Raw genomic sequence first — 19,447 nt, 5'->3', positions numbered from 1 at the left:
AATACAATTCTTCACTTTATCTGTCCAGCTGTAGAGCTCCAGTTAGATACTGTCTTCCCACAGGGATTGTTTCCTAACTGTCACTCTGTTGTCAAGGTGAAATAAACCTGATTTATTTGTTCAGTCCCCCAAACCCTATCAGTCTCATTGAGAGTGGTCTTGATCCCTCGACTGCCAGACATTTGGGAGTACTATTTGATTCAGATTTAATCTTTGAACCACAGATCACAAAAAGGTTGTCCAGTCCTGCTTCCTTCAAATAAGATTCATGTTGTTATTTTCTATAGACTTGACTACTGGTTTTAACAGACAACACATCTCCCCAATCCTGACTTCTCTTCACTAGCTCCCTGTTCGATTCAGAATTGATTTTACTGATCACTTTTAAAGCATGTCTGGTTCTGGCTCTAAGCTACCTAACAAATATATTGACCCCTTGCGAATCAGTTTGCAGATCCTCAGGTGGGGCCCTTCTGCCTGTTCCAAAGTTGAGCCTTAAATCTAAAGGTGACTGTGCTTTTGCCATCAAGGCCCCTCGGCTTTGGAACGACCTGCCTGAGGAGATAAGGCTCGCAGAATCAGAGACTTCTTTTAAATCACTTTGTAAAACCCATTTTATAGACTTGCTTAATGTGATGTTGTTTTTTTATTGCTTTTATTCTTTTTATTTGTATTTATTTATATTTACATTTTTGTAATGTTTTTTATTGTTTTTTATCTCTTTTACCGTCTATCTTTCATCATCCTTCTGTCTTCTCTCTATTGTATTTTTGCGTCTTTTGTCTCCTTGTCTTACCTTAATTTTGCTTTTGCTTGGTCTTATTGTTTGGCTTTCTGTTGTCATATCGCCTTCTGAATATCCTGCTTTTGCTTTCTGTCAAAGCACTTCATAAACTCTATTTTTAAAGCTGTTATATAAATAAGGTTATTATGATTATGATTATGATTATGATTATGATTATGATTGTGATGATGATGATGATGATGATGATGATGATGATTATTATTTAGTTTTTTCAGACCTCAGAAAGCTCCCTCCAGAGCCACAAAGGACATCTTGTTATTCTTACAAGACACTCCTAAGTGTCAAGTGTCAGTTCTGTTCCTCCTACAAGTGAACACAAAACATTTTTCTATTTTAAAATGTGGAGGACATAAATTACGAGCATGTCATATAAATTTTAGAACTTGATGAAAAGTAACTTTTTGTTGTAACCCAAAAACACAACTTACAAAAAATTGCAATTTAATTGCTGTAATAAATATTTTTAAAAATCATACTATTGGAATTAGTCTTTCCTCTCAGCTGGTCGTTGCATTAAATGGACGGTTTAGAAAAAGTACTCAGAAAACATGGTTTAGCTTTCAAATATCACTTGTTTATTTATTATAGTTGAATGCTTGTATGTCAGAGTGTAAAACATACAGCATAGTCTTTACAAATCTCAACTTACTAAATAACAATTGCATTTTCTATACCAGCTGTAATTCACAGTTGCCTAAATAGTTGAAAACTGACACATTTTGTGGGCAAAAGTAAAAAAAAGTAAGCAATACTTTGCTGCGCTAACAGGCTCATATCAAAAGATATATTTCAGAATTTGCATATTTATAGTTACAATACAACAACATTACAACAAGGCAAATCTTGGCACTTTAGAAAAATACACCGTCTACCTGAAACATAAACTTACTGGTAAAAAACTGTAGGTGACATATTTCCCTTTATAATCCTTTACGACATTGTTATGGTACATTTCCACTGGAAGTCTGAATCCTTCATGACCCCAAATTCTGCTACTCACATACACACCTGAGACTTCATATGTTGGATGCAACTAAAGCATGAAGTGAGCTCATTACTGTTGGTCAATATTTGGCAGAGAGGTCGCTAACAGGGTCACTGTGAGGCCAGCAGATGGCAGAGCTGTGCTGCCTGCTCTACTTTCCTCACAGAGTGCTGAAACTGAACTGCACTGATGAATCTGAATGAACTCGCATGAGAACAGTGCATAGACATCATGTTAGTGAGCAAATAGGACCTTTGTTCTGACAGTAAAGCTTCACTGGATTGTCAAAGAATGAGTCGTCTTTTTTCACCTGCAAATCACTGATACTCTTAATTAAAACAACACAGATTGATATTTGTGATTCTGGCTTCTAAATATCTCTAATGCTGTCACTACACTTAGCATCCTACTGTCCTATACCATCATTTTAAGATTAAAAAATATAGATAGAGATAACTTGAAGAGGTCCACACTGATATAAACCATGTTTTCAGCTTTGCTCAATAAAGTGCGTTATCACCTGGCACTCTGAAGCTACCACAGCTATGGTGCTGCTGGTAGCTGGTAAAACACATAGCATACAAAAACACAAAGATGCATGTTAAATTATGGGATTAAATTAAAAAAAAAGCAACATAGGACACATCACAGTTATGGAAACATAAAGAATCAGAGCAGCCAATATGTGTAATTTTACCAAAAATGGCAAATAAAACAACAGATAAAGCTTAAACTTGTTAAAGCTCGGTTAAAAATCCCATCAGCACTGCGTGTTTGATACTTTAGAAATCAGCTGAAAGTGTTAAACGGTTTGATTCATGCATCAGATCACTTTAAATGGAAATGTGATAAATAGATAAATCAAGACAAGTCCCTTTTATGTATATAACACATTTAAAAACAACAGGAGGTGACCCAAAGTGCTTTCTAGTCGAGAATAATATCACATGGACTTGGAGGAGGACTTTGTGCCAGAAGTGATTCAGTTTCGGGAATTTGTACCAATGAGGTGAACACACGTCAGTGTGTCAATAAAATCAGACAAAGGAGAGTCCTTTTTTTGCAGTCCATCTGAGAGTGATCGGATATCCTCTTAGAGGTTAGTAATGTTTCATTTTTTGCTTTTAGGCAGTCCTCACAGGATATAATAACATTAAATCAGTTGATCAATTCCAGATGTGTACTTGTTGTTTGTTTGCACCCCTGGTAAATGTTAAACTTTGAAAAAAGAAGAAGTGGTTTAACATTCTCTCAAATATTAATAATATACTAAAAAAACAACTCTATTCTTACTAATACTGCTTCGGTAATGTATCATTTCATCAATAAGACAGAAAACAGAGGAGCGCTCAGCTCTTTTTCTGTACTGCAGTCATCTACAATCTGCTCTAGAGGTTTGAAGAAGTTTTATAGTTTTTATTCCTAAGTTTTGTGAGTAGGAGTAAAAGTAAATCATTTTTTCTTTTATCCTTCACTTAAGTCCAAAATTTTACATTTGGTAGTTTGATAATTACGGGCCCAGAAGCTAGTCATTTATATGGAAACATTCAAACTGTGAACATGCTCAGAGAAGAGTGTGGCAAATGTACTATGATTGTACCCGAAACAACACTTGACTGTGATCTGAAAGTAACTGGAAAGCGCTTGATGTTTCTCCATAAATGGAGAAACTACATGTGGCAACACAGCCACACAAGCACTATCAATCAGATAAACTGAAGAAGTACCAGTGTCACTGGTGATATTAAGGACATTTTAAGTGTGAATCTCATTTCACAGACTTTAAGAGGAGGCAGCGATGCTCTTGGCTCGCTGTGAGGCAAGACTTCGACAGTGCAGGTAGACATAGAGGGGATTGATGAAGGCCAGCAGGCTGAGCAGTGTCAGAGCAATATTCACCTGCAGATGCATGAGGAGAGGGAGAGAGATGGAGAGTTTGTGATTATAGAGATGTAGGTAAAGGAGGTAAAGAGCAAAATGTGGTTAAAAAAAGTTAAAATCACTAACTAGAGCAGAAAGACACTGAGTAGAGTTATGTGTCGGAGACTTGCTGTTGCATCAATCATGTAATGTACTCACATATAAAGGATCTCCATTCAGAGGTCCTTTCACCAGGGCGAAGCACGGATATTGCAGCACTGAAAACACTGCAGACAGAGCCATGACCGCGCCGTAAACCTTCCCAAAGTGACATGATGGGAAACTACACACACACACACACACACACACACATGCAATGACAACAACGCAAAGGGAAGGAAGTGGTGAAAAAGGACGTGAGCAGATTCACATACTGTACTTTCCAGAATTGTTTTAGTTTAGCTGTAAAAGTACCTTTAAAATAAAACTAGCAAGCATAAATTTTATTTAATTCAAGTCAACTGAATCAGCTGAATTTGCACTTCACTCTTCGTCCTCTCACTTTGAACACACACGTACCCACATGGTAACACTTTACTTTAAGTCCCCTTATGTGGTATGTATAAGCACTAAATAAACATTTAATAAATGGTTTATAACTCACTCTAATGTAGTTATAAGCAGATATAAGGACATTTTAGGTGCTTATTAAGGTATTTTTCAACAATTATGTATTCTCTAATGACAATTTTATATCATCACAACCACATTAAACTTATATTACCATTAATAATCTGTTTATACATCAGCCTCCACTTATGTAAGCCCACAGGGGGAGTTATAGTCAATGACAAATACATTAATAAACACTTACTTCTAGTCACAGCAACATTATAGTGTGTTATAAACCATCTATTAAATATTGGTATACTGCTTATAAATGCTAAATACAGGTACTTAAAGTAAAACATTACTGCACACTTTTGCTGAAAATAGAAGAATGATCATTTACATAGGCTGCTTAAATATAATCACCTGATTGCGGGGACTGTATGATGATAAGTTTATTTTTAAAAAGACAAAAAGTAGAGCAGCAAAACCATAACTTTGCTCCCCCTAATTGAATAATGGGGATGCATTTGCTCCACTTGCTCCATTGCTCCAGTGCCTATGTGTGACTGTTTGTGGATGCATGTGAGTGTATGTATGTCTCTATGTGCCGCCCCTCTCAGGTACATACTGTCTGACTTTGGTCTGCGAGTATACTCACGCAATGCTGATGAAGGCTGCGTTGCCACCATAGAGGAAGGAGCGGTTGACCACCTGCAGGATGAAGGTGAGGTACTGCACCGGCAGGTACGGGGTGGCGGCACAAACTGAGAACAGCACGCACTGCAGCGTCGTCAGGAAGAGAGAAAGCACCGAGGCCCGCAGGTCTGCCTCCTGTTCAGTCTCTCCTACACACACACACACACACATACACACACGTACAAAATGAAAGCACACATCTGTAGAGCATCTGTTTTCTGAATGCTTTTACTCCAACTTAACACTGCACCACATTTTATTTACACAACTTCTGCAAGAACAGTTTCAGTTCTTGCAGAAGTGAAATTAATTGGTATTTATTAGTTATTAATGCTTTATAGATTAGTAATAAGCCATCAGTGAGTAAACATTTGGTGTGTTTACTGTGAGTAATCCTTATTGGCTGATGTATATTCCTCCCCATCTGAAAATGTGATGTCTTGTCATGAGTTTCTCACTTTTAGCCATCAGGTCTGCAATTATTAAAGTTGGTAAATCATTGATAAAAGCCCAGTGACAAATTATGGTTTATCTGCTGACCGGTTAAGCGTGTGTTCTGGTTCAGTCTTTATTAGTGTGGTACCTGCAGCGCGAGGTTTGCCCTTGTGTCTGTCCATGATGAGGCCGTTCCACGGAGCACACAGCACGCCACACAGCTGAGTGATAGCAAAAGCATTGGTGTACTGGCTCACTGCAGAGACACAAAGGCAAAGATGATTTATTTTTATAGAGGCATTTATACAAAGAGACAGTGTTAGAAACATGTTATGTATACAAATACAAATTTAAACACCATCTTTTCAAATTATTTTCCACTTTACTATGTTAGTTCTCAAGTCAGTAGAATCTATTTTTATAAAATTATGACACAAAAATCAACAACCGTGCACAAACAGGCACATTAGTGTGCAGTTCAGTCTTCCAATGCAATATCAATATTAAAGTTGTGCTGAAGGCTAAATGTTGGTAAATATTCAGGGAATTCGCCTTGCTGAGGGAGAATGATAAAAATTTTACGAAATAAGGAAGGTTTGCACATAGTCCCACTGTTGTTTAGACAGTGATGTGATGTTAGTGTTGGTGTGTGTTTACCCAGTGAGGGCTCTCCCTCCGTCAGCCGCTGCAGCATGGGGTTGAGGGTGCCGATGAACAGGTAATGTCTGAGCTGCATCACCGACAACCAGGACAGATGCACCAAGAATAACCTGGACAGCAAACACTCACGGAAACTCTTAACTGAGAGAGACGAGGGGGAAACACAGATATGAAAAGAGCAAAAAAGGACAAAGGGGCAGCAAGAAGTGGAAGAAAAAGGGAGAGTGGAGAGACAAGATATAAAATAAACTTATTTCAGTGATATTGTGTTTATATCTGTACCATGTTAAACTGCACACATTTGCACACACCTTCTTTTACAGGGGCGCCCTTGTCGAGTGGCATTTCCTCTGTCTCTCTATCTGCGTTGCCATTCGCCACTGTCTGCTCTGAACTCTTTGATTTACCACAGGTTATCCTGACAAAGGTCAAAGGTCACAATAGGGTCAATCACAGACTGTGGGCATAGTGGAAGTTCTTTAATAATTATTTAGTTTATAATTGAGATTTTAGAGTCCAAACACACTATAATCAACAGGACATGAAAGATATTTTCAAAGAGTGTCGGGATCATCAAGAAAAATGACTTTTACATGTTGGTTTGCCTCTAAGTGATTCAAGTGAATTCATTTATCATGAACACTTTTTTCCACAATATTTTAAACACACTGATTTCTGTAGACGAGGAAAACTTGGTGCTTCCATTTTTATGGATTTTCACTGAGAAATATTTTTTTATAGGAGCACATTGGTTTAAACCGATTTCATCTGCACAAAACTTGTTTTTTTGCTGCACACAGTTACACTGACTACACTTGTCTGTTCTGTAAACTGTACTGTTCACCAGTATGTTTACAGTAAACAGGTTATCCAGCAAAGAGCCCGGATCATAAACTCTTCTGAGACAGAGTCCCTCTAAGTTAGAAAAAACAAGAAATTATTTGACTACACTGAAAATTATATTTTTAAAATCGTATTTTTGCTTGGATATTTGTATTATTGATGGTATTATTTACTTTTCACTAATCTTTTCATATAAGAAAACATTAAAAAAATATGTATTTAATAGTAAAAAGGAGATAATGAGTCCTATTTTTGCTTGATGCATCCTTCAAGAATGTATGTGAGATGTCTGTGTGCCTGGTTTGGGATTCGTACCCGTATGTGTAACCTTCAGGCAGCGGGTAGGGGATGATCCCTCTGGGCAGCAGGAAGAAAGTCCTGAGCAGGTGAATGACGCTGCAGGCAGACAGAAACAGGAAAGAGGCGCAGAGAGAGACGCCAGACTCATATAACAACTGCAGGAGGAGACATGAAGAAGAAGGTGGAGATCATCATCAGTACATGAGGTGGTACTTAAATATAAATGACAGCAGTGAATGAAACCTTCACTCTGTTTCTCACCTTGATGACCAGGAAGAGTGCTGAGGAAGAGTCAAAGGCCCCATTGTAGAGAGTGATGATGGTGGAGCGATGAGTGCCGAACAGATTCCCCACCTGCGGGAGGAAAATAGAAATTGATTACAAGTGATGAATGTTGCATCTATGTGTCTGTTTTCTGTCATTCAATAATAATATTAATAAAATGTATTTATGTAGACTGTTTTTTTCCAGTGTGTTTTTAAGCAGAGTAACGTATCAAGAGTGCTGAGTTGAACTTCCTGGTTGGATATGAGGTTGTGGTTTGGAGCCACAGCTACACCACTCAAACATAGTAAACATCCCCAACAGGGTTTTGTGTTTTCTCCCCATAAGATCATGAGCTCGGTGTGAGAAAAGCCCTGCAGTCAAGGGAAGTTCCCACATCGCAGTGACACTCTGTCTTTTGTCTGTGTTCCAGTTTAGTGATGACTTGAGGGCAGACCTCAATATTTTTATCTGGCAAACACTAAGATCATAAAGTCAAAGCTCCGTGGCTTCCAAAAAAGTTGTAACAACTGTGTTTGTCGGAGAACTTTCCTTTTCCTGATACTCACTCACTGAGCATGTACGCAGGCATCGAGTACTAGCCCATACAAACATTCAGGATATGACCTAATTAAAACTAATGTGACAGAAGCCTATGGGTGTTCTTTACACAGCTGGAAATTATACAATATTTAACAATCATACAGTCAAACTTCGTAACTGCTTTGCAGGCATTTCCTAATTGCAACATCAGCATTCTAGTCATACTAAGTTGAGACATAAAATTACCCAACAAACTGGTTGTATTACATAAGTCATCTTAAAGCTAAAAATACAGAATATTTTTCCAGTTCAAGCATCTCCAATTTGAGGATTTGCTGCCTTCTCTTTTACATGCACACCACTATCCTGGTTATAATCAGGTTTTTGGAATATCCCATTTGTGTGATGCACATGTAGATGTCGTTTACTGGTTTTAGAAACCTGGATACGCTATACGGATTACTCCAGTAGAAACCAGGACACTGTGGCATTTAAACACCTGATCCACGTTTCTGAACATTCTCTGTTGGTAGAAAAATGAGCGGCTGAAATGTTGAGAAGTGAAGACACAACTGGACACAGATGATCAAAAACCTGGATACTGTCCACTGATGTAAAGAGGAAAGTGAATAACCAGATTTCATGTCGGTCATATCCTGAATAAGAACAAAACCAGGATGTCACTCAAGTGCACGTAAACATACTCATTATACATTGAATATTTGGGGGTTTCGGACTGTTGCTTGGCCAAAACAAATTGAAAAACAATTTGAATATAATGTTTTGGCCTTTGGGAAACTGTGATGCAGATTTTTCACAATAGAAAATAACACGCAGATTAACTGATCATGAAAACAATCACCTCAGTCTGAATAACCACCTCCGTACCTGCATGTTTGTGATCAGGAACAAGATGCCTCCCACGGCCAGGACAGAGAGAGCTGGATAGAGCAGGACGGACAGAGCTGATGGAAAAAATGACAAAAATGAGAAAAATGAGGATGCACACCTGGTAGCTGTAACATCTCAGTCCTTACATGCCAATATTTCTTTAGACATGAAGGACCTGAAAGAGCACAAAACAAGCAAAGAGAGAAAACATCTTCACCTGGGGATGAGAAGGCCACCATCAAGGTACCCATGGTGTAAAGAAATCTGGTGGAAAAAAAGAAATTTCATCAATCATAATGACTTTTTTTGGTACATTGAGGCCTTCACAGTACCAAACATAAAGCTGATAGTGATTATGCTGGCTTTAAAGGACTAGATTTTTAAAAAAAACAATGAGTTTAAGGTAGGAAAATAGGCCTTAAAATGAATAACAATCAACAAATTGTCACCATTTCATAAAAAAGGTGACATTTGATAAAATTATATCATAGTAAACATACATTCACACGCAGGCTCTGTGTTTCTGTCATGTTTGGAGAACTTTTGCCCGACTTTAATAACCTTCTCTTGGCTCCATCTCATCTCATCTGATCCTCTTGTCCAACTATTTGAATTCCTTTGCCCTTTATTTTCCCTCCACCCTCTTTTAGTGGAAACATATGGATGTCCTCAGTGCCAGTTTGTTATTGAAGATTTAGATATATCTGGAGCAAAACACTGGGCAATTATGTGTGTGGGCGTCTGTGTGTTTATGTTATGTGATAGATGTGAATTCTGAGGCGGTAGGAAGGCGTTACTTAAAAGCAAATTTCCTTCTGCTGTTTCTTCACCCTCTGTTGATTAATGCTCCTGACCCCTCTATTTCTTAACTGTTCTCTCTTTTCCTCTTTTCAGTTTTAATTTTTGTAAGGGTCTGGTATTTCAATGCCCTTAACTGCTTTTTTTTCTTTACTGCTCCCTTTTCTCACAAAACATTTCTCTACATTCTGCTTTGCTTACAGTGTTTGACGGCTTTGGCATGTACAGTATGTACGCTGCATCTCCATTTGTGTGACTGCAGTCTGGAAACTTCAGCTACTTTACGAAACATCCTTTCTTAAGAGGGTTGCTTTGACCTCTTTCCCTCTTGTTTTTACTGTCCTACAGTTCATGTCCCTTTTGATTCACAAGAGCATGAACAGCATATTTATCCACACCCACATACTACCATTTCACATAAACACAAACTAAAACTATACAATTTCCTTGGCTCTCTGTATGTGCAGAGTAAACAGCCGTTGTTGTAAGCAAACAGATTTGGGAAACCCTCAGAGGGAAATACCAGAGACAGACTGAAAAACATAGCCTGCCTCTTTGCAAAGTAGCATTAGCTTAGCCACCACAGGCAGTCGGGAGTCACAGCCATGCAGGGAAGGAGTGAAGAGGACAGAAGCCCGTCTGTCTTTACTGAGAATGTGTTTGGTTTGGTAGAACAGCAGGCTGCTGCAGCCTGCGACTCTTTGTTGTTTTATTGCTGCAGCATCAAAAAAATAAAGTACTGGCTGAGAAACCTGAATGATCAAAGTGTTGCCAGCACAAATAATTCAAACAGGGGTTGCTATGTTTTCTTTTCTTGCTTTTTTCTATTAATTCATTCTAAATCTTATTAATGCATAAAGTACTTTGAGGTAATCTGTGTATTATTCGTGTTACATGTCAGTAGTTGGTGTGTAAAAACAAGACACTACCAGTTCCAGGTTGGAAGTGAACTTCACTGATGTAAAAGAGTCAATGTTTGTGATTTTCTTCCTAACAGGCTGGTGGGCTTACTGGGTAACTCTGTTTTTGACAAGAAATGACATTGGAGTTTATCTAAATTCTGTGACAATTTTAAGGTGGACTCACATTCCATAGAGCCGAGCCACTGTGGTGCCAAACCGGTCAAAGAGGAAACCATTTTGCAGCGTGAGGAAATTATTCATGAAGGAGGCGATGGTGAAGATGAGAGAGAACTGTTCATCCTGTCCGCTGCAATCTATCAGAAAGAAACAGATGTAGTCAAAGAGACGACAGTTGAGTTGAGTTGAACTGTGTTTTGCAGCACATCCTTTGTTGATCATTTCTACAGACATTCAGAGTTCAAAGTACTAGAGGTGAGGACACTTAACTGACCTAAGACCGTGTTGTTGACTTGTGTCGTGTTGACTTGTGTGGTGTTGACGCACAGAGAGTGGAAGTATCCCTCCGACTTGAGGACAAAAACAAGAGAAGCCCATCCAAACACGGCCCCGGAGAAACACAGGCTCTCCACCAGACCTGTAGCGAAGGTGAGGCTGCGCTGCACCAAAAAGCGCTTCTCACAATCTGGCATTGTCCCCTGGCGCTCTCACACACACACACAAACACACACACACACACACACACACACACACACACAAGCAGACAGTCCACAGACAGATCCACAGGCAAACAGCTGGCTTTCCTCACGTTACCTGCCAAAAATACGAGAACACAAAAAGGACATTTTATCATATTTTCTCAGATATTTGGAGAAAAAAAAGTGCTGACATTACCCCATTCTGCACCCCTACAGCAACGATATGACATAAATGTCCTGCATGACATGTTCAAAAACATTTGGATAGAAAATCTTGCACAAGTTGCACAAGCAAAACAAGCGCTCACATCTGGAAACAAACTGTGTTGCTTGAATCCCCATGCCACTAGGTCAATTCTCTTCCAAAAAGAGATGCACATCTGCATAAACACTGACGCAGAATGATATAAATCCTTCTTGTGATACTGGTAAGTCATAGTCATAAAACTGTCTTAACTCCCACTATTACAACAGAAAGACATTTAAATATGCAAATATAGATTGCAAACAAAGTACCTTTCTCTTGAATCCACAAAGAGGAGATATCCTGGAAGACAAAAACACTTTTGTTAAGTTGCAGTTTTCTCCGGTTTTAAAAAAGAATGTGACTCAGACCCTCTCTGTAGTACTCTTCAGCCTCTGTGGGTCTCCCCAGAAACCAGACCTCTATGTTCTTGCCCCACTCTCTTCCTTTATGTACTCAGCTCCTTCCTCTTCCTCACCAGTTCCCTCCCTCTCCTCCCCTCCCCTTTGTCATATTCTCTCTCTCAGTCACTCTCTCTACTGCGCTGAAGAGAAAACTCCTCTCCTCAGTTGCAGAAAATAACCAGTCCTGCATTCCCAGGAAGCCAAACATCTGCACCAGTGAAGAAGTTAGACATTCTCCAAATGTAGATGCTGGCATTGCAAAACTGGTTCAGCCAAAAGTTCATGTGACTCGCGCAAGAAGACAACATGGTGAGTGCTGTGTGGAAACTGGCCCTCTGTGTCATAACTGGGTGCATATGAACAAAGCATCCTTGATAGACCTTATCAATCTTCAACAGGCTGAGTGAGAAATGATGCTTCAGTAACACATGACTTGTTGCCACGATGCTGCAGGCTTCCCCCAAAGGAAAACCTCACGACTTTTCTGTATCTCTTGAGAAGTAAATCATACATTTTACAAATGGAAGACACAAAGGGGAAAGTTTAAAAGAAGGAGATACAGTACAGAAGTTAAACCTCATCTGAACCTTTCAGTTGTGTTGGAAGTTATCAGATTTGGAAATTACCAAACCATACGAGTTCAGTCGATATTCAACCTGAGAGTGAACACACCTGATGGTATATTTTATTGGATTACAGCATCTGTCCAATTATTCTGATGGTATATGTTTTTGTTTGTGGAAACATGAGACAATCATAGTCAGAATTTGTCCAGCTGCTTATGCTATTATAATGCAGGGACACCTTTTATATTCAGTGAAATTTTACTTTTTTTTATGTGGTCTGCATGATTCATGCATGTGAGCTGTAATGAAACTCCTGCCAATGTCACTTGAGCTGTTTGATGACACTTTGTATGTCAAAGTCAACATACCAGTCATTGTTAGAAGCACATTGTGTGCGAAAAAGGTGGTTAAATGTCCTCTGTGACTCCGGAGGAGCGGCATCACTTGAATCATCTTGGCATGAGCTTGTCGACTATATATGTAGACAAAAAGCCTGCATTGCAAACAGGGAGGGAAAAACAGGTTTATAAGTCAATATAAGTCAAATTGCATTATGGGGAGGGCAGGATCAAGGGATTTTGGAGTTTGGCCCACTTCAGAGAGTAAAAGTCTGAATATCTGATGCATCAATTCCGACCAAGTCCCCTACTTCATGGAAGTGCAAAGCTAAATTGTTGGATGCTAAATTACCCATTTAATAAACTGTAAATGAAATACCAACTTAGTTCATTTCTTAGTTTTTTGTGATTACAGTGGAAGTGTCATTTCAAATATTCATGAAATATTCAAATATCTTCATGAAATGTATTTGATTACATCTGTATGTATAAACTGAGGGTGTGTTCTTAAGGAGAGACAAGACAAAAAGAGAGAAGAGTGAGGGGAATCAGATCAGAGTCGAGGTTCAGCAAGTGCTGTTTGATTTGATTTTATGATTTCTATTTGTTTACATATGCACATGCAAAAGATACAAATTAATATATACTGTACGTAAACAACAGAAAATGTGATGGAGAGGTACAAAAAACCTTGATCAGGACACTTTCCAGTGCGTACCTTATTCTGTTAGAATGGAGAAAAAAAGCAGATATCCATATAATCACAAAGTAAGTACACAAAGTAATGAAAATACAATTTGAATGACTAATTATTATTGGGCAGTTTACAAGGATAATCCATAAGGATAACAATGTGGTAAAAACAAACCTTTAACGGCTTTCTTAAATTGTGCAGGTGCTTAGTTCAAAATATGAGATGGCAGAACGTCAATTAAACCAAACTGTAATTGAGATGTTCGGCAGACAGGAGGCCTGAGTTTATAGTCATTGGAGTGAAATAATTGTGAAATTGATGATTGTAGGAATACAGTTCATGAAATATGAGGGAAGGGTCCCATTCAAAGAACTGCATACAAATAAAGTGATCTGTAGTTGGTTGATTTGACGAACACTGAGGATGTCTGACTGGACGAACAATAGTTGAGATGAATGAGTCTGATGTTTCTGAAGATGAAAAATAGGGACAAAGTTAGAGGGATGAGTACTCCCCCAGACTGAGTTACAGTAATGAGAGAGAACATATATATATATATATATATATATATATATATATATATATATATGATAGTGGTATATCATATATATATATATGATAGTGGTGATAGTGGCAAAGCGTTTACAGTGCATGAGGTCTTGTGAGTCGTGCTATAATTAAAGTAAAGACTTCCAGCAGTGACCAACAGTGACCTTCCCCTTTGACCGGGAGTACACTGACAGAAAAGAGATGTTTGAACATTATGCTAAGTATCTGGTTCTAATGATGAAGATTATGTATCAGCATTGATTTAACTGTACCAAATTATCTCTCAGTAGTATGAAAACATGTTCTCTTTCGTATTCAGCCAGAAAATGATGACCAGTCTGTAAAGGAGGATAAGACAATGGCTGATTTCATTTTTTTTTTCTTTTGTTTATTTCTTTCTTTGGCTTATTTCATTGGTGAAGAGGGATACAAATTGGCTGCAGTGACATTACTACAAAGGGGATCAAGTCAGAACAAAATAATGCATCAATTTGCATATAGAGGTTTGTTGCTATGTGACAGTTGCGATGGCAGATGAGCAATCAGAGCACATGCTGATACATAATCTTCATCATTAGAACCAGATACTTAGCATAATGTTCAAACATCTCTTTTCTGTCAGTGTAATCCAGCAGGTTGCTCCCGGTCGAAGGGGAAGGTCACTGTTGGTCACTGCTGGAAGTCTTTACTTTAATTATAGCACGACTCACAAGACCTCATGCACTGTAAACGCTTTGCCACTATCACCACCTGATCACAAGACACAGCTCTCTTAACACACACAGTAGCACGCAAAGAAGCTAGTACGCACTTCCTAAAAGCAACGGCTGAGTCTTTACCCAAAACATCACTCACCCAGATTACTCACCCAGCTTACGTCTGTGTGTGTGTGTGTGTGTGTGTGTGTGTGTGTGTGTGTAAACAAAGCCTAGAGATACTAACTACAAAGAAGGTAAACAAAGGTCTTAAGGCTACATGATTTCTCTCTATTTACAATACAGACTCACTATAGTTTAAAGGACAATGCTAAGAATGGATTTATCCTAATTGCATGTATTGTGTGTGCAGCCACAGCATGATAAAGCTTATACTGTACTCCTCTGTGCCACTAACCTCCATTAATGTCATAAAACATATATACATACATGTTTTTTTGCGTGTTTTTATTGCATCTGTTAAATTTTGTTTCCACATTGCAAACCAATTTCTTTATTTTTAAAAAGTAAATCTAGCAAGCAAGTAAGTGAGTAAAAATGTTTTTGTCAAGTGCTTTTTCCAAGATCAAGAATGACCTGAATGAACAAGATTGTGATATGGTCAAAGAGGCGAGAACAGGAAAAGAAGTGGACCTTCAGCGGAAATTGTTTTGTACAGTTTATTATTCTTAGCTCCTTTTATTTTCTCTGAATACTCCGGCTCACAGTACGATGAGTCCAACAAATCAGCTGCGTATTCAAACTTGTCAGAATGACCAGAGTCTGGCACAGACACTGTAAATTTATCAATGATTGTAAGTCCAAAGTATCTTATGATGAGTGGCAAAAGAAAATAGGAGAGTAATGTAAACACGTGCTCTGGTCAAAGGGCTGTTAGAGGGTTACGACTTGGTTTTTAGGGTAAAGCTTAGAGTTTAACTTGCAAGAGGGCTCCAGGTCAATAATGAGCTGTTGGGCCCCTGTTAACCAAATGTTCCTCCACATCTCTGTGCAGTGTGAACAGTATTCCTCTGATGGAATAACACACAGCTCCAGGTTTGGTAATATGCACTAATAAAGCACAATATCGCCTGAAGTAATTAAGGTATAAAAGCTTGATTTTCACACAAGAAAGCTCTTAAAGAAAGGGGGCCTCAAGATCAGCAGGACCCACCTTATCATGTCAGCATAAAGTTACTGTTGATCACATAAACACAAACTAGTTTGTACACAGTGACCCTGGTTTCGTAATCCAGCCTTGGGTTTAGGTTATGATTAGGGTAGCCATGTTGTTGTGATGGTAAGGGTTAGTGTGTGTATCTGCGGTCGAACACACACTCTGAAATCGTGCCAACGTTAGCAACTTCTGAGACAGATGTCGTCACCATGTTTCCACCACTTCTTCTTTCTAAAGTATATAAGAAAAGTAAAAATAAAATGCCCCACATGATTCATAGAATAACCAGTTGACACAATCCCAAAAATCGCTAAATGTGATATCATATCCTGCTCTGTCTCGAGTTTCTCAATGACAATGTAGTACATTGCACTGTATAATAACGCTGTACATTTCATATGCTATGTGGGCTTCTTCATGTCCCCCTCATGGACAAATAACATTTTTTAATCGAACAGAATTGTATAAACTTATAAAATGCATTGAACTGAATGAGACTGGACTCAGTTTGATTGAATTACCCACGTTGAATCTATACCTCCACTAGCAGAGTATGAAGAAATCAATGTCTCTCCGCCCTCCGATGGGGTTAAACACACATCTGAAATGACGACCTGGTTAATGTTTAAAAGTTCAAGAGCAACGCATTTCAACCCTAGAAAAATACTAAACCCCTGTCAATTAAAGTCGATTCATTGACGATAGTCACATACAGTGTGTGCATCATGCATAGCATAGCAGGGGGGTGACACATTTTCTGTTTCTGAGGGAGAATTAACTTAACTAAAGACCATGCAACAAACAGTGACTGAATGTTGGAATTATCTTGACTCGTCAAACTGGTAAAAAAACCTCTCGGAAAAATGCAAGAAGTGAAACTGGCAACAGTCCAGGCCTGGCAGAATATCACCATAGAGGATACGAGTGTCTGCTGATGACTATGAGTCATACAGCAGTGGATTTGCATCCAGTAATTTAACTTTATTTTAATTTGTGTAATGGAAAATGAGCTCCTTATCTGGTAATACTTAGGTATATACGTGAAGTGGACGATTTCCATTTGAAAGATGATTGTGCACTCTCATATCTGTTGATGTTCTGTACCTTAATGTGGTGAGCCGAACATTTAATTTTGTTCTTTGATGTTTGCTGGCGAGTATCAGCAGGGTGCTGCAAAAAGGTAATGAGTCGGGATGCAGCCGCAGCGTGTGTAACAGACAGATCACAGAGGGTTCAGAGTGCTCCGTGACAGGCGTGGCTACCACTATTAGTACAACTGTTTGTCTGTGTTCGGGGTTCTTTGTCTAACATAGACACTGAGTCTGTGTGCATACGTGTGTGATCCCAGGATAAACTCTGAAAGACAATCTCTCTCTTTGTGAAATCCACTTTTTTGTTCAATACATTTCCCCTATGTAGGAATGTGTGCACTCAAATAGTATTATGTCTCTAAAGGGAATTATGGATTATTACTGTGCACAATCAAATATTAAATTATTCATCCAGCGACATAACTTATATTGGAGTATGTATAATAATAGGGAAATAGTCCTCCTTGTTGGCCACACAAAAGTCAATTAGAATTATTATTGATATTAATCTTAATTATGATTTTGCAAGGGTATAGGTTTTTTAAGGTTAAGGGACAAGCACAAGATTTGTTACATTTGTTACTGATACTACAGCTTCCAGTACTAAATACTACAGTACAACATTTTACAAACACCACGCCAATTTCTCAAACTTTTCTGACCTGTGACCTTCTTTTGGGGTCCTGCCATGATGTAAAGACATGATTATCATGCTCATTCTGTTATGGGGAGGAAGCTCCAAAAGGATTATATAGACATTATTACATATTTCAAATGGATTATTTTTATTCCAAATACTGTATACAGATCAGGTGAACTTGTGTGGCATCCAAACTAGGACTGCAACTAACATTTATTTCCATTATCAATTATTTTCTCGATTAAACGTTTGGTCTATAAAATGTCAGAAAACAGTATAAAATGTTGATCACTGTTTCCTAAAGCCCACGGTAAAATCCTCAAATGTCTTGTTTCATCCCAGCCAACAGTCATCAATCCAAAGATATTCAGTTTACTATCAAAGAAGACTAAAGAAACCAAAAAATATTAATTTGTATTATACTGTATTCACTTTAGAGGGTGGAACCAGAATATTTTGGCCTTTTTTACTTAAAAAATGACTAAAAACTAATAATTTATTATCAAAATAGTTGAAGATTCATTTTCTGTTGATCGATAAATTGACTAATCATTGCTGCTCTAATCCAAACGTCAAGGATGAGCACCTTCAAACTGCACACAGCCCTTTATGGCACCCAGATGCAAATCTCTGCTTTGTAGGGAAGCCATACAGCATGCTTTTTTAAAATGTATTTATTACCAGGATGTGGTTTAACATTGCTGAACAGCCCAGTCATTCTCTCTTTCTAAGCACACAAGCTCATACATAATAGTAAGACTACACACAATTAAGCTACAGTTTATATAAGGACTGGCCAAGCTCCAGTCCATGCTACATGATCTTGAAGTTCAGCACAGCAAACATTGACAGCAGATGCATGACTTAGATATGCTTAAAAGTGTCTGAATGACACAGATAAAATCAATGTATAAAAACTCAGGACTACAACTCCCTTCCGCTGACTTCACGCTGCAAAAAACACTGTCATTAAGTGTCTGCTCAACCCTGTGCTCAGCGCTGATTGCTGGTCTGTGGTTGCTGCCCACACTGAGATGCATTTATTAGCCGTGTAGAAAATAAGCTGTGACTTAAGTGTCGCGCATAAGATAAGGATTTCTCCCGGAAAAGAGAGCTTCTGATCTATTTCAATGTATAGCTGTGTGATGTCTGGTGCCTTTTCATGGCAGGATGTAAACTTACGTGATGTTATGGCCTCCTACCGTGATCCTATTGTCCATACCATCCACATATTGTCTGAACCATAGGATGTGATGACCCACATGCTGCGGCCGCTGTTGACAGGCTGGGCGGGGTGGACAGCTTTTTTCTTTTTTTCGTTTTCTGATAAACTACATTAGTCTGTACTGCTGCTCTGCACCCATCTCTGGTCTTCCTCCAGGTCCAAATGCCCTCCTGCACAGTCTCTGAAAACATTAAATTACCTCTTTTGCAAAGTAATAGAAAAGGGCCACTGCCTGGAGTTCTTGTTATTAAACTGAATATAAGATTTTAAAACAGGGCTGCAGTATTAAAAGGTTTTGAAAATGTGTTAGTCTTCCAATATAATTAAATTAAATCCATTTTGAGATTACCCAATGACATCACCACTCTCATAAAATAATAATAATAAAATAAAATAATAAAAAAGTAATAAAAACGCTGCAGCTGTCTCATCTCATTTCTGTCTGATTGGAAATATATTAGAACAAATAAATACATTCAATAAAAAAGTTAAACAATTTAGCCCACCACGTTACACTGTATAATGTGTTAAAATACTGTGTAGCTAATAAAGGGACACGCTTGGGTTGTTTAGT

At 38.4% G+C, this 19,447-nt stretch overlaps 1 protein-coding gene across 2 annotated transcripts; it reads right to left on the bottom strand.

Annotated features, from left to right (window-relative positions):
• Positions 1-1,357: 1,357 nt before the first annotated feature.
• On the bottom strand, positions 1,358-19,051 carry slc43a3b (solute carrier family 43 member 3b). 2 transcript variants are annotated; one of them, XM_067599353.1, is made up of 14 exons: positions 18,831-19,051; positions 11,767-11,797; positions 11,046-11,365; positions 10,779-10,908; positions 9,112-9,158; positions 8,892-8,968; positions 7,458-7,550; positions 7,212-7,351; positions 6,365-6,471; positions 6,051-6,194; positions 5,542-5,649; positions 4,921-5,107; positions 3,870-3,993; positions 1,358-3,689 (listed from the first exon to the last, which is right to left on the bottom strand). In XM_067599353.1, exons 3-14 carry the CDS (start codon positions 11,242-11,244, stop codon positions 3,573-3,575), a joined length of 1,473 nt encoding a protein of 490 aa, XP_067455454.1. In that variant the 5' UTR covers positions 11,245-11,365; positions 11,767-11,797; positions 18,831-19,051; the 3' UTR covers positions 1,358-3,572. The 2 variants fall into 2 exon arrangements, with proteins under 2 accessions (XP_067455454.1, XP_067455453.1); XM_067599352.1 differs by lacking the exon at positions 18,831-19,051 and having other exon boundaries at positions 11,767-11,944.
• Between the last annotated feature and the right edge of the window lie 396 nt (positions 19,052-19,447).

The sequence above is a fragment of the Thunnus thynnus genome, chromosome 9 (assembly GCF_963924715.1).
Source record: "Thunnus thynnus chromosome 9, fThuThy2.1, whole genome shotgun sequence".
NCBI classification, from domain to species: Eukaryota; Metazoa; Chordata; class Actinopteri; order Scombriformes; family Scombridae; genus Thunnus; species Thunnus thynnus.
This window is presented reverse-complemented; position numbering and strand designations above follow the sequence as displayed.